Source organism: Engystomops pustulosus, chromosome 7, assembly GCF_040894005.1.
Source record: "Engystomops pustulosus chromosome 7, aEngPut4.maternal, whole genome shotgun sequence".
Lineage (NCBI taxonomy): Eukaryota > Metazoa > Chordata > Amphibia > Anura > Leptodactylidae > Engystomops > Engystomops pustulosus.
In genome coordinates this window covers 99,318,559-99,343,557 of record NC_092417.1, presented here as the reverse complement: position 1 = coordinate 99,343,557, position 24,999 = coordinate 99,318,559, and the positions used below count along the sequence as shown (strand labels likewise).

Sequence of the window (24,999 nt, the reverse complement as noted above, 5' to 3'; positions counted from 1 at the left end):
TTACTAACGATCCCCCAAAATCTGTAACTGCCTTCCATTGAAACTGGAATATTAACATACAATATTGTGGGATGCCAACCCAGCTTTCCCTGGCTCCTTAATAGTTATCCAACTTTTAGGAGCAAAGAAACTCGTACAATTGTATTGCTTCAGTGCTCAGATGTCAGGGTTGTAGTAAGACTTGTAGACGGCGCCTCTACCGCAATCATCCAACTTTCCCAGAAACAGAATGTTTACCTTGAGGTTGGATCACATAAGACATTATATAAAGGTAACTTTGTTTACAAATAAGAAGATAAGTAAATGAATAAGACGCTCAGAAAGTGACACGAAGTGACAAATCTCACAAGAAACTCCGCAACATCCCAGAGACTCGAGGATGATCGACTGCCCCCAGGGTCACGTGGTCATCACACCCAGGGGCGGGAATAAGGCCCAGATATTTGATTGACGTCCACACAAGCCAATCCGAGCGTTCACCTGCCTACGTCACGCCTGGCCGGGCTCACCTGGCTTGATTCAGAGTTGAAGCGAGCGAGGAGTAGGGCGGGTGTGCTGCACACTTACTGGGAGTTTGTGTTGGACACACACATGGGGGGCCGCAAGTTACCCTTCCTGGCCATGTGCCCGTGGGTTTTATTGTGCGCTTTACAGGTAAGTTACCCTTTCATCCTTCCGTATGAATGCGGGCGTTTTTCGGGTGTATTTGATGGTTTCCCGTATCCTCGTGATCTATTGAGTTGCGATTTGGGAAAGTTCTCGTACACGTTGTTGGAGCGTTTCCTGATGTTATATTACCAAGGTTGTTACGATATGAGGGCTGATTTTATTCGGGTGTCTTTTCGGGGATTTCGAGTGTAAAGGAGCTAAGATAGAGTGTAATGATCCTTTCACTGGAAGTTAAATCCCCGCTTGTACATGTTTGGTGTTGCTCCCTCTCTCACCCGCCGATGGGTGTTGTAGTACTCGGGAAGATGACACATTATTATTAATCAGGGTGTTAATGAAATGTATTGTTAGGATTCCTGAGGGCTTTTTTTTTTTTTTCAAAATGACAATTGTAAGGAAGCCAATGAGTACAGAAAAATCACTTTATTACATTAGGTTTGAATTCCTTTTATTATAGTACATTTAGATTTAAAAGGAAATTTAATTCCCTGGCTTTACCTTGGGTGTGGGAAGATACTTTTAGCTTCATAATGTGTGTGTGTGTGTATGTGTGTATATATATATATATATATAATTTTTTTTTTTTTTTTTTTTTTTTTTTCCCCCTGTGGTTTCTTTACCTCATCAGATTTCGCTCAGTTACTGTAGTTAAACGTACCTTTTTCCTTTCTCTAGGTGTGGACCGTTGTGAGTGCCAGCTCTTCAGCATGTCAGCCTGGCTTTTCTTCGCACGAGCATATCTTTGGTGTGGACCGCAGAGAATTAAAGAAGGATAAGAAGCTTGGAATAGGTAAGGTGTACTGGCCTGGTGCCAAATTCAGTTTTAATAGTGTTCCCTAATCTGCAATGTTGAGCACTGTACCCTTTCTCTGTACCGCTAACCTCTATCCGCTCTGTAGCTCACCAGCCCCCATCATTCCTTTTTGATTCCTTCCTGGGAGTTAATTTTTAGCCAAGCTAAACTGGTGGCAAAGATATCTGGCAGTCTAGTGGTTAATGCTTTTATTTTAGTACTCCTATGTAGCACTTTCAGACCTATACCTTTAATTCTTTGATATGCTGTGTTTGCATTGTGGAGTGCTACTTACTGCAAACCCAATGATTAGTAATATGGGCTCACTAAATACTCGTAGCCTTTAATAATTCATTGGATAACCTTGAAGCTCTAGTACTAATTTATCGCCAGCTGTCCTTTCATAGTTGGATGAGTCTGTGTTATGCAAAGATTTTCTTTTTTCTTGGGCAGTTACCTGTAGTCAGTTATAATCTCCCCATCAGAGGAAGGAATTAATGTCTATATAATTATTGATCTGCATCTGGCTTGGAGTCTATAGTCTCCAATGTACAGATCCATGTGTCCTGTCTTCAATAGGTTTTTAATTGTTTCCTTCCATATTCCAACTACTGACGTCAAAATGTTTGAGGCTTGTAGTTTCTTCTCCTTGTGTTATAAATGGGCTACACGGGGCAAAAGGTTGTAGTAGTACAGTAATGCTCCGCGGTATGTTTGTGCTATGTAATGCACCTTGGCTTGTGTGTAATAAGCATTAAGGCAGTTTTTGAACTCTTGAAATGATGCATTGTGGGATGTAGATTCTCACCGTTGACTATAAGACATCCTAACCTGCAGGGATCGCACCCATCCCCCTCCCCACCTTCTTGCATACCAAGGCTCAGATTACCTGTGAGGCCTTTTCTTCTCTCCTTCCTTTTATAAACAGATGTTTTGTCACCTAGTTTCTGTTGTGTCTTATTTCCCTGCCTGATACTTTATCCCTCTGCTCCTTCCAGGTTGTGACATCCGGTATTAGGTTCTGTTGTGTTTTAATATAAATAAAATGGAATTCCTGAGGGTCTTGGCTACATTCCTTGGGAGAGTGCAGGGTCAGGTTAGGAGTCTCTGGCCTTGTGAGCTGTTTGCACAGACCTTATCTTATCATTGTTTGGCAATGTAATAAATTTTATTCTGGCTGGTGGCCTGTTGTGTAGAGCATTAGCTTTTGCATACAATGTACTGCTCCTATGGTATGGGGTAAATTGTATTATTTCAGTATGTTATACGGGCCTAATGTATTAAAGTAACACCTAGACCCAACTCAATAGTTCAAGAAAAATACCATTCAGATCCCCTTTTAATATTATTGTGAAACTGGAAAGCCATGTGACTTACAATGTCCTTAAAATATCAAGGTAAAAAAACTGGGGGCCAATAGGCAGTAGATTTGTGTATTTGTTAAAAACTTGTAGCCACAATATCAGCTGAACTTTACTGTGCCCTGCTAGAAGCACAAGCAACTGGTTTGTATATTGAGCAATTTGCATTACACTGGCTTTTGAAGTGGTAATAGTACAGTGAGTTCTAGGCAAACACCAGGCAGCCATTGTCCTGCCCCCATCCCCCGCTCCCCATGTTGGTGTGAATAGCTTCTGGTGGTGGTCATTAGCCTGGCCTGTAAGCCATTCCTTTGTGTCTGTATTTGTACAGGACTTGTATGCTGCTAATGCATCTGACTGTAACTGAAACTCCCAAGTTTTTTTTTTTTTTTCCGCAGTACTTAACTCTTCTCCTTGGGCTTTGACAAAGGGGTTATTGTTCTTCTTGCCCAGGTGCATGGGGAGTTCAGTGTAACAAACACCTCCTGAACCTGTAGGCTGCACATAGAAAATTCTTGGATGATGTACTATAATTTAATGTCACTTGTGCGCACCTTTAGGGGGCAAATGGTAAAGGGCAATTCCACTCAAAAGTTTTTGTTTTCCTTGTTTTAGGCAGTATGCACACTGACGTATGTCCGCTTGGCATACGTGCGTACGGTGTCAAAGATGGGCTTGTCCTATCTTTTTCCCATGTATAGAGTGGTACAGTACATAGCTGTTTATGGGGGACGTATGTACGGCTGAAAGCTTGCGGCTGTACATGCGCCCCCCTATGGTCGTGTGAAAGGTAGGGTATATTTATGTTGTCTTGTAAGTGAACAGCTGTATGTTTATATATTCCTGTCCCATTAAAAAATATAAATGGCTCATTGAAATTAAATAATTGTTCTTGTAGAAATGAATATAGAACCTTTCTAAACTGTAGGCTCTACTATTTTACTACTCTTTATCATGGTTAAAACACTTTCTGCACCAATGGGTCAATCCCTTCCAGTTTTTGGATTTTGTGACTGGCTCCATGGCAAAATTGCACTTTGGAGTGTGGTGTGTGTGTGTGTGTGTGTGTGTGTGTGTGTGTTTTTGTTTTGTTTTTTTTTGTGAACATTTGGAATTAAGGCTACATTCACACTACTGTACAGATTAGACGTGATATAGCTGTATTTTCTTTCTATAGGCTCTTGCCCATTGCATTCATTTCCCAGGTAAAAAAAAAATAGGTCCGGTCCTATTCTTGCCGATATTGTGGGACCAGACAGTATTTTTCAATTGGCTTTGGGTATACGGTCTCCGTGGCTAATGACACAACTGACCACAGGACCATTATTTGCGTCCTATATAAAACCTTAAAGTGTATTTTAAGGGAACAACTTTATAATCTATAAAGGTAATAAAAGGCTGCTGTGAACTCCCAGGGAGAACAAAGATTATCTCCAGTTGTTACTTCAAAGCACATGGAAGTAAAAATGTATAAATTAGAGTTTATATTTTTCTAAAAAGAACACCAAAACAATTGTTGAACAATTTTCAGGTACAGGAGGTTCCCCCATGGACGGACCTCTCTGCCCCCATGACCTTTTGTGAAGCTCTCTGGATGCTTTACTTTAGACCCGGGCTGCAGTGATCATCTGTAAGGTGTCTAATGTATCTTTCATGGTCCTGGTTCCAATGAGGGCACTAAATTTTGAATATCTAATTGTCATAGTGGCAAAAATTTGTCAAACTACAACTATAAAATTTGGCATTTTTGACCTGCGTACAAATTCAACCTAAGAACAAACCTAAAGAACCTATCTTGTACATAATCCAAAATATTTTTCAAGGTCATTTGTCAAGGTCTGTACTCTGGTCCTAGATAAGTGGAGTTGCCCAACCTGAATTTCCTATGTTTGTCTGCTGTGGTTGGAGATGAAGACACTTGTGATTAGTCCAGTGATGCTAGACATGGTGTGAAACTTGCTTCCCTATTCTATAATAAGACCGAGAAGCTGCCTACATGGCTGAAATTCCAGCAGGGTAACTTGGAAATGTTTTACTTGTCAGTAGGCCTTGGAGTAGTTCCTGCAAACACTGACTGCTCTATATCCATGCAGCAATGTCTTGGTTCAATGTTGTACATTGTTGCTTATAAATGATGGTTTGTCTGTTACATTGTAATATAAAAACCTTATTCTCAGAATAGAATTGCCATTTATTTGGATTGTTTGGTGGCCACTTTGGATTTGACAACTATGAATTCTCTATATGGTTGGGAGGTGCTTACTTTTTTTTTTAATGAAAGATTGTGTAACCCCAGGAGGAGTCCATGAGACTTCTCACCCATCAATGTACCTTAGTGTTTATAAAATGCAGATGGAGACTTTTAGATAAACTTTTTGTGCTGTAAGATTTTTCTTTTTCCTTGTGTTCCTCTCTGCTGTGGTCCTTAAAAGCTCATTGATTATTTGCAGATACAACACTTGGTTAATGTTTTGTTTGTGGTTGTGTATTCGCCTGTCTAGCATCTAAGTGCTCTGCAGGTCCTGAGCTATTGTAATGGACTGTAAACTCCTAATCTAATCCCTTATTTAATTATTTTGTGTTGGTCACCAGAAATGTTCATAACTGCTGTGATAATCATGCCTGCTCTTGCTGGTGATCAGTGTATTATATATTGAGATGAATACTTCCTCCGGTTTCTGCCATGTTTGGTCTTTAGGCTTCCTCCTCCTGTGCTTGTCTTCTGTTTGTTGCATGCAATGTCTTTGTTGCCAGAGCATAGCGATCCCTTCCCCCATCCCTACAGCTTCACCTGTTCAAACACGCTCCTCCTTCCCTTGAGGAAGCATGAGATGAAGTATCGGTGCAGTTACAATTTATGTGCCTGAATGGTCTGTCTGTACTGTGTATTCGGGGAGGAGTGCTGCATTGGGGTGTTATGGTTTACATGCATCTCTGTATTCATAGCCTTCATTTCCATTTCTTTTCACTGCCCCAAATGCACCCCGGGTTCAGCCAAGCATATGTGTTTTATGGGTAGAGGGAAGTAAGCCGTTGCAAGACCCCTTTTAACTTCCCGGATCAAAGAATCGGGCGTGGAAATTTAAACATGCCTGATCCACCTTTCCCCCTCCATGCTTTGCTTGAATAAATCGATGTTCCCACCTTTAGAAAAATGTGATGGAGGGGGTTATACATCTCTAGGATGGCTTTCACCTCTGCATAGTACAATAGTGATGTATGTAAGAAGGGGATACACGCTGACCTGTGGTCATTGGAAGGTTTCAACGCTTGCATTATGTGCTTTTATCTTGTCAGGGATCTGACTAGTGATCACCTTTCCGGGTCATCTATGCTGCCAATTAATGATGCCTTTATGTAGCATACATACAAGTATAAGGCGAAGCACCTAATTTTACTAAAAAAAAAATGGAGAACTTGTATAGTATCTGGTATAAGGTGGTAAGTTTTGGTCACATTCTACCCTTGTCATATTAAAAAAAAATTTTAAATATTCAAAATAAACTCTTCCCTCCACTTCTCTCCTTCCTTTATAGCAGCGCAGGTAGATGTGTGGGTGTGTGTACCCCAATCTCTACCCATGCTGTTGAACATAAAGCCTAGGGGTAGAGGACCTGGAAAGAGCACTGGAGGGAAGTGGTTTTTGTTTTTGTTTTTTTTTAATGCTGAAAAACTTTGCTTATGCTCGAATATGGCCCTTATGTGTCAAACTTTTAAACTCTTACTTTACACTGAACAGAGGCTGGAAATATTTGCTTATAGGGTTTTTTTATTGCTCTTAAACTTCTAAATGACCTCAGTATGGACCCCCCCAATAATTTCTCTTTGGGAAAATCCATATTGTAAAGTTTAATTCTGGCAGACTTTTCCCATGATGGAGGCTTTTGACTATAGAGATCAGGGGCTGGGATATTTGATGTATTTTTCCATTGTACTACTGATTAGATTCACCTTTTTGCTTCATTCTAAGTTTCAGATTTAGTTGATTTAGTTTTGGGAAAGTGGCCGATTCTGTGCTGGCAATTTGTACCAATACTCGGAAGCGTTTAGCTTTCTGCAGCCTGTGGGTTGTAAATGGGGATGTGCAGCTAACCCTTACACTAATCGATGCTACTTGTCAGACTTTATTTTCCCTTGCGCTGACTAATGTTGCTGTGTTACACATAATGTGTTTTGACAGTTGGTATTCGTTCTCCATAAACAATGATTTGGGCCTCATTACAGCTGGTAACCCCTCAGTCCTGACAGGAGATAAAAAACAGCCTGCATGCTGGATCTCTTCCTATGTGATGACAATTACCTAACACATGAGGGTTATTGGATAAAAATAGACTGCACCATACTTGTACATAAATAATTCAGCAGAAGGCAGAACAATGATGTTCAATATTAATATACAGAGTTTTTTGTTTTCCAACAGACATAAAATCCTCTCCTGTTTGCTATACATACACACTTGAAGTAGACATTAAGTATGTAAGTCAATATGGGCTTCAATAAGTCAAATTATGAATGACTATAATCTGTTAAGTGATGTCAGGTAAATATTAAAGATCCAGCAAACGCCCACCATGAATTGAAAGGGCTTATCATGTGATACCATTTCATACACCCTTGACTCTGTGCATTGATCGTGTCATTAAGGGGTTAAATCAATTTTTTTTTTAACAGTTAACTGTGTCGATGCTGGTGTTAAACCCCTTGCATATTGTTTCTGATAATATAATAGATAGATGATAAAATAAAAAAATAATAGATATTTATGAATTTTATACTTCTGAACTACACAGATAAATGTTTTCTGTGGTGGATACATTTTATAACCTATATAATAGGGGCTTCATGCCATATTTGTGTATTCTATATTTCCATCTTAATATGGTCATACATGGGATACACACTTCATCTATCAGAGTCTCAGCCGTTATCAATTGGTGTCTGGGTACGGAGTGGATTTGGTTTCTTTTGAGTTTCTTGAGCACATAGCAATCTTATGACTACATTACCTTTCTCTGGGAAAAAAAACCTCATAGCAATTATCAGCAAATGAAAGGGATTGTAAACAAATATGTAGCAATGTTATCAGTCTAAGAGTAAAAGAAAAAGATCCACCATCAAAATCCATCATGATAAACCAGGGACACTCGCTCATGGATACAGGCACTGTGACTGATAATCTGTTTTTCACAGCCTCCATCCTTATTATGTTAATTTGCTATGGTGCTACCCTAGCCCTCTATGGTCTGGCTTTATGGGCTGTAACGTTGTCTCCCTCTTTGCACATGGATGGGGGAGGATGAGATGCTAAAAGCAATAAGACCAGAGGGGCTAGGGCTGCCCCTCAGACTAATTGAATAATTCTAAGTTTACAAGTGTTTCAGTGCCTGGATCTATGCACAATTTCTCTGGTTTACATGTTGGTAAATGTTCTTTAAGTTTGACAGATTTCCTTTCCCCAGTGAACCAGTACCATGTTCTAAAGCATATTAACACCTTCCTGATCATGCTTTCTCCATCCATAAAATCTGCATTGAAATGAGATGTAAATTGTCTGATTTTATGCAACCAGAGTTTAGCACTGGAGGGAGCAGTCTGAGGTGGGGAGAGCTTGACTTCAGTGCTAAATTGTTCCCCTCCATGTTTTTATGTAACAAAGTTATATCCTTTCAGTCTCCATTAAAGGAAGCCTTGAAATGGAAGGTGTTTACCTGTTTGACAGCATACTAGTGGTGGTTTATTAAGTAGTTTTTCTGCTGACCGGTCCTGTTTAGGCTCAAAGATCCAGTTTACACTTGCTTCTGGGCGTTATGTAAACTAAAAATAAATTCATACTTTAATTGATATTCTGCTTCTGTTATGCTTCCACTGTTAATTGGAGGGAGCAACGTGGGTTGCTCCACTATTTTCACTTACATATTGGTGTGTGCCCATTTTGGCAGGTTCTGCTCTTTTAGCTTTGTTTTGTAAAAAAAAATAAAAAAATAAAAAATAAAAATATGGCAAATAAGCGCCAAAATTTACCACTAAAATGAAGTACAACATGTGAGGAAAAAACAATTTGAGTCGTTTTGATAAGTGTTCAAAAGTTATAACCATATAAAGCGACGCAAGTCAGAATCCAAAAAATGGGGCTGAGCCTTAAGCTATAAAATGGCTGCGTCCTTAAGGAGTAAATGGAGCCTGTAGCCCCTCATTTGCATTACTTCTTTTTTAAAGCCCTTTTTTTTTTTCTTATAAACAAGAGTATAGGAAGCTTAGAGTGGATCCTATATTGGCATGTACCAATATATCAGTGTGATTAGTTTACCACTCATAATCCTGGTGGTAGATTTTTAAGTTGCTGCTTGATTTTTATAGGTCAAAACCCCATCACTCCCCATGTGAGACTTATGAATGTGTGTGACTGCTTTTCTCACTAAAAACTCAGTTGACCCTCACATGTAATCCATGCAGTCATATGATGTGATGGAAATGTAAAATATAATGTAGGCGTAAGATTACACGATGGGTCATGCACTGGTTAAGAGGAACCACTATAATCATGTGAAATCTATCGCAACCAACGCGTGTATATATATTTATTTTTTTTCCTGTTTATAGCTTACAAGGAAGTGCAGCAGTACCATTCTGTCTAGGGTATTTTTCACAGGTTTTATGACTGGAACAAGATTTTAATATTTGAGGTGCAAATTTCTAGTTGTTCTAAAGGGGGTATTAAAAATAAAGTGAGGAACTGATTTTGAATTGGGGAAAAAAATCTACAAAAAATGTAGTCCAGTACATGATTCAAACTTTTTGGGTTTGATATCTGGAGTGCATTGGGTTATCTGATGTTAATTGCATTATGCTGGAACCAATAAAATTCTGAAAACGTTAATGTTGTCTTGATCTGAAATGCAACGCTATTCCTCTGTAGCAAATTCCCCTCTCAGCCTAGCTGTTTCCTGAAGAAAAACCCAGTGGAGCGTCAACGGTTATAAGTCTTAACGCCTACAAGGCGTCGTTAATTGGCAAATTCTCCGTGAGGAGAGCTCTTCCAACTCTAGTCAAAGGCCTCTCTGCTAATCTCCTTCCCTACCATCTACTGAAAACACAACCTTGTAGAAAAAGAGCTGTCTACAGTTAGGAATCTGATCCTTCTTGGATAAATATACTGGATTAGAGTTAATCCCACATCATATCATTAGGCTTCCTGAAAGTCATTCTTGATGGCATGTTAGCTGCCTTACAAAGTGGTAAGAGGTGTGGGTTTCCTATTCCATTGCAGGAAACTTATTTGCATACTTTCTGACAAAACGTGTAGCCAACCTCCCACTCTTTGCCACCACAACCCTAGTCCTGCTCACTCTCGTCACCCTGGATCCAGCAAGCTCCTGCCACATGGTCCCTTGGAGGTGGCTTTCCTGCCCCTTATCCTTTACATAATTTGTTGGTCCAAGAGACCAATTTCCTGATGTTTAGGTGATTGCGCTGTGACGTGAATGGATGAACAGCCTTCTGTGGAGACCTTTTTAATCTGTAACCTGGGGAATTGTTTCTCAGTAACAAGCAGTATATTAACCTTGACATGCTGGAGGAGTATTACAGGAAATGTTATCTAATGACCTTGTCTAATTTTGCTAGCAGAAAGCATGATTATGGATTTTAATGAAATTGTGCATTTGATAATAACAAGTTGTAATGGTCTCCTGTAGTTGACCAAGCTGATTCTCAGCAGTTATGGAACGCCTGGAAACTAGTGCTGCCTGTTTCTATGAATAGAAGTGTAATATGCTGGGACTTTAGTTTGGTTTTTATAAATGTCAACTCGTTGGGCCTCTTCTACATGTTCTATCTTCTCCTCCATCCTCCTTTTGGAATGGCTAGCTGCCCTAAAAAGATGCATTGTTGCATAACCCAAACACATTCCATGTAGGCAGAGCGTCATTGTTCTTGTCTTGTGTTCTTACTCTGCCATGCTCAAGCTCAGCTAGATGAGCTTCTCTGCACATATTGAGGCGTGAAAGCCATGTTGCATGTCTGAAATATGGAATTCTTCTGAAAAGCCTTCAAAACACATGCCGTCAAATGGATGCTGGATCATAGTGGATTAATGGTCCTTCCAGGTGGATGTAAGCTCTTTAGTGAAATTCTATTAGAAAATGGTCTGCTTTTTCTAATACACTACATTACACTTGGACCTGAACTGTCTAGAGATTTTGAATTGGGTTTACATTCCAGGAAATGTATTTATTGCTGCATAGACTGACGTATCTGGATAACCTCTGCTCAGTCATGGAACTAATGGAAAAATTGAAAAGCTCTAGTCTACATAGGAGCAGGTCTATGAATATTTAAAAGGCTTCTCTCCACCTCAGCAGCTACGGGATTTTTCCATTTGTGATGTCCAGTTTCTAGCCCTAGAGGTCTGTAAGAATATGCACCTTTTTGCATTTGAAATTTAGGTTAATCTGCTTCCAGCAAATAAAGGAGTTTTCTATAAAGGCAAGTTAGGCCCAATCCACGGGATAGGGTCTAACTTGCTGATCAGTGGGGTTCTCAGTGCTGAGACCCCCGCAGATTGCCAGAACGAGAGGTCCGACTGACCTCACTCTAGGTTTCTTAATATATGTTGCGAAATGGCGGTTGTGATAAATGTGACCAGGGGAGGGGGGGTCCTTATCCTACTCAATTCCCTGCTTTCCCCAGCCTCTGCTTAATTACCCTATTGGAGCTAGCAGAGCGTTACCTGGCTCAGAAGGGTGCCAAGCCTCAAAGGATACCCCAGCCAAATCGTCTCCATATGGATCTCCCACCATTTTCAAACAGGAGACAAAGAGCCATGAGACAAAAACCTATAGGTTCAAATATGGAATTATGGTCAACCTCGGGTCAAGGGCAACTACATTTTTGGATTGGTTATCTTCAGGAGATCGTCTGTCCATCCCTGGGGCTCTAGCATCCTCGGATACAGATATATATTTATATCTCTGGGTAAGACCATAGCAAATGGGTCAGCTTTGGTATCGATGCAATCCAGATTCTCCTGGATCCAATGATGCCAGAGCCAGGACCCTAGGACTTCTCAGGTAGGAGGGACCCATGACCCATATAATCGGGTACCTCCAAGGCTACAGGGTCTTTTGTCTCAGAACTATTTTAACCTCAAGACCCGAGAAGGATCTTAAGGTGTGGACTATCGAGTTCCATTAGGACCACACACAAGGTAACTAACTTACTGAACTGCTGATATGTGTAGTGCTACCTTGTATTTTGTACTGTATATATTTTATATTTAATTGCCTTAATTAAATATACCCTGTGTTGCTCTTTTATCTCAATTCACAAATCCCCACGTCCGAGTCGCGCTTTATTGGTGACAAGTCCTAGTTAAAGAAAACCTGTTGGGTAAACGAACCATCCATAACAAATTATATTTTCACAAACTTCTATTGTCACGACATGGCCATGTAATTATATAAAAACAAAAGCACAGGGTGTGTTCAGTCACACTTCCCTAATACAACACCCAATTGTAAACTGAATTCTCTGTAATAGTGATGTTAATGTCACAAATGGTGTTTTTGGTCCATTTAAAAATGCTTGCTTTTTTTTTTTTTTTTTTTTTAATGCGTCTGGCTGATTAAAACCAGTTTTATTTCTTAAGATTGTGTGAAAACTGAAATGCATGCTTTAAAACGGACTAAAAAGGTACGTGTGGAATCTGAGTCTGCAACATTTTCATTTGCTGGTGTTTAACCAGCTGTAACACGACAGCAATCGGCTGGTTTCTTGTGTAAAATTCATTTATGCCAACTGCACACGGGGTATCTTGTCCTAACATGCCTTTTTTAATGGGGGTCTCTAAGCCCTTAATGGGAAAATAATATGAAAGGTAAACTAAAGGGCTCCCTCATTGGGTTCCATATACTAGTGGGTAGCTACAGTCATGCTTCTGGCATACATGGCGGGAGTGGGTGGGCTACGTGCTGCAATGTGCATTTGGCCTTGCCTGTTGGGGTCTTGTAAAAGACTGGGGAGGATGTGACTGGCACTTCTCAATAATGTGTGATGTTAATAGTGATCTGGCCTCCTATCCTGCTTAGTGAAATGACCTTTGCTTTATTCTATATGGCCCTTGTTTCTCTCTTCCTGGCAACTGTGGGGGAGGAGATCGTTAATCCATGTCTCACTGCAGGTGGGAAAACAGGCTTGTATGGGGGGAATTTTTTATTTTATTTTTTTTAAATTTAACTTTATATTCGGTCTTTGTTCGAATGTTTTCACGAAAATAGAGTAGGTTTCTGGACCTGATGAGCCTACAATACATGTGCCTTCAAACCCAATCAGTTTTCTCCCTTTTTATATAACTGCATATGGATGAAAATAATTAAGAAATAAGCATGTGAAAAGGCTGTGGACTCCAGCATTGTTTGTTTTTTGTCCACTTTGTATAGAATCCCAGAAGTGCAGTGTGGACGGTCATAGCTACTTAAAGTAATGAGTGCCTTAATTTCCTCTGTATTAATGTCTTAATTTCAAAATATAACAGAGGACATAATTTATAAGCCTCTTTAAATATAAAGAAAGCCTAAACGGCAGTATGAGCCGAGCCTCTACAATGTTTTTGGGACAGTATAAAATTGGAGCAATCTGCCTTTTATTTTAACTTCTCTCATGTCATTAACTAAAGTTGCTGAATTTTTAATTTAATAAACCTTATTGATCAACAGACTTTTGTATGTTATGTGGGGAAAACCCTGAAATTTCTAAATATTGTGTACAATGGAGGAGTATAGATGGGGTTATGTTGCTGGTGATCCACCCACTCCTGGGGCTTCAGATGGAGTTACAGGATAAAGTGCTCCATTGTTGCCCTGTTTGCTGTACTTGGCATTTTGTCACATGTTTGCCTGCAGGGAAGCGGTCAGCAGATCTTGGCTGGAAATCTGGATATAGATCAAACATTTTCCATTTGTTAGATGGTGCTGCTGTGCAAGACAGAGAATACATAGTGGTTAATGGGAGGTGGGGTGTTCATATTTTACAAGTTCTAGTATACCCTATTTAAATATGCTTGCTTTTTTACATCTGTTTCCTTCTAGGTGTGTTCACACTTGGCGTTTTGGATGCTTTGAAACGCATGCGCCAGGACGCATGTGTTTTTAAATGTCGCTGCGTTTGGCTACTATGGAAGCGTTTTTTTCTTTAATGCTGTAAGTGTAAGCAGATGTGAAAATGTTTAGACAGCTGCTAACACTTCCAGCAATGAAGGAAAAACTCTTCTTTTTTGTAACATTTAAAAACGCACGTGTTTCGATGCATCCAAAAGGCCACGCACCCTTAGTCCCCAGCCTGAAATTGCTGCTAATGGGTGTCATGTTAACTGGTTTCTTAGATTTCCCTTCCATTATCCTGTGAATGACTAATAGTCAGCATTGTCATCCAGCCGTTTTTATCTTTGTCCTTTTTATGCTATTAAAAAACTTTTTTGAATTTGGCTCAACTTTTTCCCCATGACTGTTCTTGGTATCTTTAGCTATTGCTTTGCGTCATAAGTACATGAGCCCTCATGAGTGCTTCTCAATTATCAGATGAATCCTTAAATAATAAAATATGTCCCCTTGAGAGAAGGCAATATCGACTTGACAATCTTGGGAACAAAGATATCCAAGCTTGTGTCTGAGGAGCGACTGAAAGTCTACTTTACCTACAAATACTCCCTTCCCCTGAAAAATATACATAAGGTCTGTTTGCAGTAAACAAAGGTCACAAAGCTCCTAGTATGAATGCCTGACCTATTCAGAGATGTCCTCTGCTACAATGGGAGCCACCGGATGCCTCATACTGATCCATTTTAATGAGCTTTCCTGTTCAGTCAGCAGCCCATTATTTGGGGCACGAGTCTGATGTATTGATATCCTGAGGTGTCCTGTATGACTGACTACTACCACTACAAAGCAGTCTCTATGCTGGTCCTACAGTAATGGCTTTATTGTATAGGCGGCTACTCTGAATTTGTTTGTGTGGTCCATCATGAAGTGTGTGTGTGTGTGTGCTCGCCCCAGTCCTTTGACTATCAAAGCAGTATATATTCTAAACTTTTTAAGGAGTTTTTAAAAGTCCTAAAATCTAGGCTTATTTTAGGCATCTGAAAATCCTTTGTTTAGTATTGTACACAAAGGCATAACCACAGGGGTTGTATCTGCAATGGGGCCCACAATGTAAGGGAACCCCAGCCATGTGGGGTAGCTGTTTGTATGTACTGTATATGATGCATGGGGGTGTGTGTATATACTGTGCAATTGTAAAGTGTGTATTAATACATTTTTATTTTAAGGGGAAGGGGGTTCCATTTGGCCTGCTATGGGGCCCTGTATCTTTGTTTACACCCCCCCCCCCCCCCCTTGTCCTGACTGTATTCTCCGAAATCCTCAACTTGGTCAGCAAGTAACTTTTACTCATGGTTCAGGGATTAGTTGGCTCATGTGCTTGTCGTTTACAATGGTCAGTTGTTAGATGTCTCCATACGGTAGGAAGTCTTGTCTTTACAGTCTTTGAGCAGTATATGTTTCATTGTCTGTGTAAACTGGATGATGACCAAATAGCCAAATCCATGTAAAATTCATTAAATGCATTCCCTCCCTCCCCTATCTCTGTGCAAACGTCTCCTTCCTTAGTTCACACAGTTGTGCAATTAACCAACTATTGCGCCTCAAGCCATTGCCCTCCTTCCATTGACTTTTTTTTTTTTTATTTAATAAGATCAGCAATGAATCACTATTAGGACGTTTTGTGCATGGGGATAACTCATTGAGGCAGAAAATCCTGTTTCCTGGGTCAGTCTCTGAAGTACTCTTCTAACCTGATAATTTTACTGTAGCAAGATTGAAGGATCACTTTTGAAAGATCAGAGAATTGGTAATGTGCCCATTTATTTAGAGCTGCTGAGATGAAAAAGTTTTAAAATGACTGCAAAGACCCTCTGCTTTCCATACTGCCTCTATTGGGGTGTCGCGTCTCTTTATCTGCAGTTCTTTTTCCAGATATGTAACTGCCTGTGCCTGATCTTGTAGCTCACAGAACCACCATCAGGATGGGATTTTCCCTTCAGTAGATGACGTGCACATGGGCTGCAAACCATAGTAATACAGGCAGTCCCCGGGTTACATACAAGATAGGTTCTGGAGGTTTGTAGTTAAGTTGAATTTGTATGCAAGTCAGAACTGTATAATTTATTATTGTAACCCCAGAATTTTTTTTTTTTTTTGTCTGACAATTGAATTTTAAAATGTTGGATTGTCATAAGTATCGGGATTAACAATAAAGCTTCATTACAGACACATTTGATAACTGTTATAGCTGTTTATTGTAGCCTGGGGCTAAAGTACAGTGAACTGCCAACATTCAGAGGTCCGTCTGTAACAAGGGGTTGTCTGTAAGTTGGGTTTTCTTAAGTAGGGGACCGCCAGTATTGCAGTCCATTCTAGACGGGAGTAGGGACGACAAATCTGAGAATGAATAACTCCCATCTATAATCTTTGACACAAGGTAATGCATGGCATTCTATGCACTGGAAGTCTATGGTGGCCTAGAGCTGGCCAGATTATTGGCCATGAGCCATTTTCTACTCTTTCCCTATTCATCTATAATCATTAGTTTCACTGTTACTTTACATGGAGTATTGTCCTGTCTGGTAAAATACTAGCATTCAGTGCTTGTCTAGTTCCTATGCTGATGAACCTTGTGATGGAATTTATGGAAAATCGGCCATGTTCTGGAAACATAACCTAGTTTATCACTGCAACCAGCTTATTTGGCTTTTTGTATCAAACTAATGTAAACCTCTATATTCTTTTCAGTAACCTTTGTTGACTGCACTGCTCGGAAACATATTAAGTATGATGTAGGTGATCACCGGTTCTTGGTGCATGCAGATGGCAGCTTGATAGCCAAACGACACGTAAAGCTTCATGGCCAGGACATAAAGTTTCATGTCAATACTTGGGATGCTCTGGGGAAAAAATATTCCACGGCAATCACTATAAAAAGGATGCAGAGGCCTAAGGAGGTGAGTGTTTGATGATGAGATTGTAAGGACTTTATACCTAGGCTTCCTCTTAATTTCTTACCTGCCTTTTGCTGTAGAGGACTCATCGCAAAGGCAAACCTCCCGTGCTGACTTTTCCAAAAAAACAAAGTGGCCTTAAGAGAAGGAAGAGAGACTGGGTCATTCCACCCATCCATGTTTCTGAGAATGAAAGGGGCCCTTTTCCAAAGAAACTTGTCCAGGTAAGAATAAAATACTTTCCCAATGTCTCGGTTTGTTACATTTTGTGCCCCTCTGCTCTACTTTTACCATGGGTTACATAGCTCTGCTGCAGAATTTTATTCTTAATGTCCACTGATCTGTGAATTTCTTGCATCAGGCCATTGGCAGTCTTCTGAACTGGTAAAGGTGTGTAAAGTAGTAAAGGAGAGTAGTGGTTTTTTTTTTTTCCATTCTCCCCTTGGGTGTTGCCCAAAAAAAAATTCTTCAAAAATTGGTAAATTAAAAAAAAAAATTGAAAACCGGTTTAAGTACTATATCCTGTAATTCTCTGTGAGCATTAGGCTTAAAGGGGTTTTCCAGGATTCAGCATAATTCATATCCAATAGTAAAATATAAGCTAATATGTAAATAGTTGTTTATAATTTTGCTCCCTTAGGCGAAAAATGCTGCTGACATACATTTTAACAATACACCTTTGCTGCTATTATTGCTGTCATGATTTCTCTTGTGTATAGTTACATTTTTCCCTAAATAATATTTCTTCTTTCAGATTAAATCCAATAAAGTAGATCAGATTTTCTATAGCATTACTGGGCAGGGAGCAGATGCCCCTCCAGAAAGAGTATTCACTATTGAGAAGACGACTGGCTGGATGTTGGTGACTAAACCTTTGGACCGTGAAAAATATGCAACATATACAGTAAGTATCTGGTCTTGGCCTGACGTTTTCAGCATGAATTCTTGTATGATATGGTAACTGCTGATACTTGCAATTCTAAATTGCACACATTTGAGGCTGTGGCTTTAACACACTTTTGGTGGGAAGCGCTCAGCATACGAAATATTAAAAATGTTCAAGAAATATTCTGATGTACAGGCAAAAACCCACCACCTCATTGATTTAATTAATAGGTTTAATCCACGAATCAGCAGGTTTTTAAATCTCAAAAAAAAATTGTTTTTAAAATTCTTTTATTTGTAACACAGCTCCTGTCTCACGCGGTATCTGTGAATGGAGAGTCTGTCGAGGAACCAATGGAAATCATTATCCAAGTTCTGGATCAAAATGATAACAGACCTAAGTTCACAGAAGAAGTCTTTAGAGGTTCAGTGAAAGAAGGGGTTCCACCAGGTGAGGCAGATTTCAAAGTCCAGACACTGTTTTGTGTTTCCCTATGGCCTTGGTTCAGTAATAATTTTTAACTATTTTCTCCATTAGGAACACCTGTAATGAACGTCACTGCAACAGATGAGGATGACCCAGAAACGGAAAATGCCATTATTGGTTATTCCATTGTAAAGCAGGAGCCAGAAGACCCCGCTGCTGGGCTTTTTACGATCAATAGTGTGACTGGTGTTATCAGTGTGATTGGGACTGGACTTGATAGGGAGGTAAGCGCACCCCTTTGTGTATTTTTGTAAATAGAATTGTATACTTTTTAACTGATTTGTCAGTTTAATAACCCTAGTTTTGTATCCACAGAGAGTACCAGAGTATAAACTCACTATACAGGCTGCAGATATGGAGGGTAATGGCCTGGCTATCACTGGAACAGCAATTATCAGAATATCCGATGCCAATGATAATGCACCAGTTTTTGAGCCTGTAAAGGTAAATTCTTATTTGATATACTTTGTTACCATTTTGTATGGTACCATTAAATCTATCTTGTACAATAGAATTCGAGCGGAGTACAACTTTTTGAAACTAGCATAATCCTGCAGTGTTATTTTTACAACCTAGAAAGCTTGTTAAAGGAAACCTACCACTTTAAAATGCCAGTTATAACCCTCAAATACCTTATACCTTGCACTAGCTCAGGGCAAGCTGGTGCCGGAGCATATCTTCACTATTTGCAGAAACCGCCATATTCCCTTAAACTTTTTTTATTCTTTAGATCTCAACCATGCTTTGGCGCACCATGCATGTGCCGGAGAGCCGGTGACGTCACCAAAGATATTGTGGTGCGCCAAAGCATGGTTGGGATATAAAGAATAAAACAGTTTAAAAAGGAATACAGCGGTTTCTGCAAATAGTTAAGATATGCTCCGGCATCGGCTCACCCTGAGCTAGTGCAAGGTATTTGAGGGTTAACTGGGTTAAGTGGTAGGTTTCCTTTAAAGGATATTTCCACTAGGATCAAGGATTGTAAACAAAGGTCACCTGACAATACTGCTGTGTGCCCCCTCTGGCAGGATCTGCTCTTTAGCTTCTGTCCTGGTTTTTTTTTTAAGAAAAAGGCTTTAAAAATTTATACAGATAGCCTGAGAGGCTCCAGTCTCCGTTAGCACTAGAGCCCCTCCGGCTCATTTGCATAATGATTTACTAGAGCGTGAGAAGCTAAAAGAGCAGTAGATACTGTCAGAAGTGACAAAAACCAGTATGCCAGTGTACTTGGTTTAAAATGCCCAATCCTGGTGGTAGATGTCCTTAAGGACACTGAGGGTGCAACCACATGTTCAGTTTTTTCAGATGCTGTTTTTTGATGCCCTAACCAGGAATGGAGAAAAAGTAGGTGGAGCCCCTTTCAATTATTTGTCTTAATCCATTATCCTCCACACGTGCTTTTGGCTCCAAAAACTGAAAAATCGGAAAAACTGAACGTGTGGACGCAACCTTAACAATTAATAATGCTCATGGACTGTTAAAGCAATTTACACATTGAGGGCAAAACAGCTTTACTTTCTTTACAAGTCGTCGGGTGAAAACAAACTATATACTCTTGTACATGGGGTGTCCATTTTTGTCTGTAAACTTTTTTTGGCATCCTTATTGTCAGTTTTCCACATCTATAAAGATGACCAAAGCTACTTCCTATTCACAGGCTGGTCCATAGTTCTGGGTACAGGGCTCTGTGTGTAATAGTAATATGCAGGCAAGGAGGGACGCCTTGCATCATAAGGGCAGCACTGAACTGTAATGCATTTTGTTCTGAATATAATTTCTTTTCAGTATACAGCCCTTGTGCCAGAAAATGAAGTTGGATTTGAAGTTCAGAGGTTGTCTGTAACAGACGATGATGAGATGAATACTCCTGCTTGGCGTGCAGTTTATAAGATAAAGGGAAATGAAGGAGGATTTTTCTCAATCACCACAGACAAAGATACAAATGAAGGCATCCTAGCTACTGCCAAGGTTGGTATCTGCACCCCCATGTAGGCGCACTAGAAGGTTTTGTGATAAGACTTGTTTAAGAAATGTAACCCAAAACAGTGAGTAGTTTGTCGGTACAGAAACAGTAATTGTGTAGTCTGTGTCTTCTGACTCCCATCTGACTTTCTGGCGGCAGTGACCTTGCTGTTAGCTCCCTTCTGATGTTTTATTAAAACAAAAAATTAAAGGGAACTATTCAAGATTGTATCCTAAGATGTGAACATGCTGCCCCTAGTGGACAATGTGTGACTTAATTTGTATTGAACACAAGCTGTCCTTTCACAAAACCCTTATTGGTTAGATTGCATTATGTTATCAGCTATTTCCATCAAACAGCTGACTTGTCATTCAATGCCTCTATTCTGTTTTAGATGATTTATCTGTATTATACATTCCGGAATCTCTTCAGTTCATGCAAAGTTGCAATATTATGTACATGTGTAATTGCATTATGGCATTAGAAATGATTACAAAATTCTTATATAGAATTTAAGTTTATTCCTCTTGTCACTTTTTGTATGGGAAAAAAGCCAGACAAAAGGAAAAACCACAGAAGCCTTATTCTTTGCACGGTGGAAACCTTTTAGGAGAAGTTGATCTAGTTGAGATGTGACCAGTACCAGTATTCATATGGACTTTTTTTTTCCCCCATTTTGGCCTTTATAAATTTAGTGATTCTTTTCCACTTGACCATAATACTACAACATGACTTTGATGAAAAAGTTTAAGTTATCTAAAATATTATGTTCCAGTCTTTTCTATGAAACCCATATTTAACCCAGTTTGCCACCCGCGGTTCATATGCATGAGGCTTCCGGTTGGTGAAAAATCAATCCGTTAATATAATGTAGTCAATCCTGTGTTTTGAAAAGATTACTTGCATTTGTTTTACTGCATGTGCATTACCATCCATGTACAAGCTGTCTTTTCGTGCTGGTCAGGTTATGGTTTTTTCCTTCTGAAGCTAGCAAACGTCTGATGTATATCCAAATATACACAAAACATAATGTTTTGTCTATTTCTTGACAGGGTTTGGATTTCGAGACTAGGAAGCAGTATGTTCTGCAGATCACCGTGGAGAATGAAGAACGTTTTGCTGTTCCTCTGCCAACCTCAACCGCTACAGTAACTGTGAACGTGGAAGACGTGAATGAGGCTCCATTCTTTGTCCCTCATGTCAGCCTGGTGGAGGTATCGGAGGACTTGCAACGTGGGCAAAAAATTACAGCTCTGATGGCTCAGGATCCTGACAAACAGCAGAACCAAAAGCTCAAGTAGGTCTGATTGTATGGTATATTATGTATTTGTCTGGCTGCGCTAATGGATATGTACAAGAGTGCCATTTCTTTTGGATGTCTCATATCGATCAGATATGTGACTTTTTTTTTAAATCTCATTCCATATCTGATCCTACTTGGACTTTGTCATCTTGTATTGCAGGTACAAAATTGGTAATGACCCAGCGCGATGGGTTACTATAGGTGAGGACACTGGCATTGTCACCGGAAATGGCAATCTGGATAGAGAGTCTGAATTTGTAAAGAACAACAATTACACAATCATTGTCATGGTGGTTGATGATGGTAAGTGGATGGGTTTTGCTACAATGCTGGCATGTTATGATTTGTGTTGGTTGGTGGGATATTGCATGTTGTATTAGTTTGTTCACATCAATAAATTGTTGTCTTTACAGGGATCCCCTTTGCTACTGGCACCGGTACCCTTGTACTGCAAGTGCTTGATGTCAATGATAATGGTCCTGTTCCCAGCCCTCGCGCCTTTACAATTTGCAGCCGGAACCCTGAGCCATACGAGTTGATGATCTCAGATGCTGACCTTCCCCCAAATACCTACCCCTATGAGGTAGAGTTAACCCATGGCTCTGACTTGACCTGGACAGCTGAAATGAAAAGCACAAGTAAGTAGAAGTCAAGGGGAAACTTCTATGATCACAGTACAGATGCATCTTCATATATCTTGCAATTATTACAGGGTTTTATGGCACAGTTCAACCAGATTGATTTGTAGATTTGTGATCTTCACACTACATATTCCTATTTTGTTTTCAGATACCATGTCCCTCCAACCCAAAGAAGAGCTGAAGGCTGGAGATTACAATCTCTACATTCGGTTGTTTGATGCCCAGAAGCGGGCCCAGGTCACCGTCATCAATGCGACAGTGTGCAACTGTGAAGGCAGCGTGGTCTCTTGTCAAGATAAGATGATTGCTGGTGTTGATCTCCCTATTGTCCTAGTCATCTTGGGATCTGTTTTGGCACTTCTAAGTAAGTGGAAAGCTTAGAATAGCAGTTCTGTTAATGGATGCAGTCCCTGACCGTCTGCATGATGTCCTGTTTTATTCCTATCCACTCTTTTGTGTAATTAAGCCATTATTTGACTTTTATTTCAGTATGTCTAAAGTGGTATTTGTAAGATGCATATGCAGTATATAATATACTAGACCTGAAGACACTGTCTGCACATGATTACTTATGGAGCATAATGGTTACACATGCAGTCCTTATGTATATGAAGACTAGTTTGTGCAGATTGAAGTGCTCATTTTGCGTTATTGAAGCTGAAGTTATAACATTAGATGTTCAGGTGTTTTACCAAATTTTTTTCTTGTCCACAGTTCTAATACTGCTGCTGTTGCTCTTCTTGAAGAGGAAGAAGGTGGTAAAGGAACCTCTGCTGCTTCCTGAAGATGAGACAAGGGACAATATTTTCTATTATGGTGAAGAGGGAGGTGGAGAGGAAGATCAGGTGAGTGTATTATTGAACAAAATACACATTTGCTCACAGTATCTGAACTCTGCCACCCTCTAATCCTTTTCCCGTATATTTTAGGATTATGACCTTAGTCAGCTGCACCGTGGACTAGATGCAAGACCTGATGTAATGAGGAATGACGTTGTCCCCACTCTCATGCCTGCTCCACAGTACAGACCCCGACCCTCAAACCCAGATGAAATTGGGAACTTTATTGACGAGGTAAGATTTGCTTGATAGCTCAAGGAGAACTGTAACATTATCTAGCACCACCTATAAAAATGCAAGCCCCAGAGATGTGATGTTGGGCTACTCACAAGGGTTAAATTGACAAGTCAATTTCCTTTGGGTGGACATTAGCAAGCTTCCACTGCTGCTCATAACGGGAAACTGCTTAATGGATTCTTAAGCTCATTAAAAGCAGAAATTCCCTCTAAACAAGCTGACAGAACATTCCCAGCCTAATGTTCGGCAGGGCTTTTTGCTCTTAAAATTAGAACTCCAGTATCTATTATGCCAGGAGATTTGGTATCAAATTGTAAGTCTGATGTTTTATTTTTTTTCTTCAAAGAATCTCCATGCGGCTGATAATGATCCCACTGCTCCGCCATATGACTCCCTCCTAGTGTTTGACTATGAAGGTAGTGGATCAGAAGCGGCTTCTCTTAGTTCCATAAACTCTTCCAGTTCTGATGCTGACCAGGATTATGACTGTATCAATGAATGGGGTCCTCGCTTCCGGAAACTAGCAGAAATGTATGGTGGAGATGAAGACTAGTTTGTTGGACAGTCTTGAACACTGTATCCAAACTAGAACTTATACCACATCGCCTTAAACCCTGGCCTGGCAAACTTTTTTTTTTTTTTTTTTATTTCTTTTTAAATATAGACCTGAAGATCGGCCTTGAAATGCTATTTGCATGTTTTTGCTTTAACATTCTGGCTTTTGTCCTTGACAATCTGATTTAATGAAACCAAAGTATGGCCAAAATGGTTGTCAAGTTGTATTGGTGACTAACTAGATGCCACCAAAACAGTGCTCAAAGCACTAATAAACTAGAATGTGCCTTTTTAAAATATGGTTTGACTCGGATGCTTTGGTTCACATGGTACTTATGGTTGCCTGGTTTTAACATGCTGTAAGATGGCACCAAATAAGAATTGACTTCTGGATATTAGCCACACGAGAATGGAAAATGCAATGCACTAGACTAAATCTTGGACTTTCCACCATCTTGCATTTTTGATGGTGGCTTTGGAAGAAGACCTATACCACCATATGGATAATCACACCAAAGCCTTTTTTGGCATCAGCAACCACTTATATCATTGTTTCTCATCACCACATCTGCCTGTAACTTGGATGGGTAGAGCTTATAGCTGGATTTTTGTTTTTGGCTTTTATTTTTCTGAAGATCCTGCCTTTTTTGTTCTCTAATACACAACTTGGGTTATTGCAGCAGGTTTTTATATTGTGGTGAATTTTCAATTTTGTGTATTTATAGGAATAAACTTTTTTTTCTAAGTTGAGTTAACCTTGCAAGAAAAGATATGATGTAAAATACTCAAATACATTTTATTAAAGGTTTGTCTTTGTCTTTTCTTTCACACCATGTATAAAAGTACAATGGAATGTTTGGAGGTTTAACAAAAAATATCAGAATTCATCCAAAATCTGTTACCTTGGATGGTTTTACAGGCAACTTTAGAGGACCTCTACCACCAGAATGAAGGATTGTAAACCAAGCACACTGATGTACTGATGTGTGCCCCCTCTGACAGATCCCCTCTTTCTTTAGCTTCTTATTCCCTGGGTTTTGATCAACAAAAAGCTTTTTTTTTTTTTTTTTTTTTTTTACCAATTTGACATGCTTTGTGCAGCGCTGCGTAATCTGTGTGTGCTATATAAATGCATTATTATTTTTGTTAAAAACAAAGGGCATAAGAAGTTTAAAGAAAAGTAGATCCTGCCATATGGGGCACACACCAGTATGTCAGT

The 24,999-nt window shown here is 39.7% G+C and overlaps 1 protein-coding gene across 1 annotated transcript; it reads left to right on the top strand.

The window, feature by feature from the left end:
• The first annotated feature begins 500 nt into the window (after nucleotides 1–500).
• On the top strand, nucleotides 501–24,588 carry LOC140070651 (EP-cadherin-like). Its single transcript, XM_072117387.1, has 16 exons — nucleotides 501–654; nucleotides 1,345–1,459; nucleotides 16,665–16,873; nucleotides 16,951–17,094; nucleotides 17,625–17,774; nucleotides 18,062–18,206; nucleotides 18,294–18,466; nucleotides 18,558–18,686; nucleotides 20,028–20,210; nucleotides 21,258–21,502; nucleotides 21,669–21,811; nucleotides 21,922–22,146; nucleotides 22,298–22,513; nucleotides 22,864–22,994; nucleotides 23,079–23,222; nucleotides 23,572–24,588. Exons 1-16 carry the CDS (start codon nucleotides 592–594, stop codon nucleotides 23,776–23,778), a joined length of 2,622 nt encoding a protein of 873 aa, XP_071973488.1. The 5' UTR covers nucleotides 501–591; the 3' UTR covers nucleotides 23,779–24,588.
• The last annotated feature ends 411 nt before the right edge of the window (nucleotides 24,589–24,999 follow it).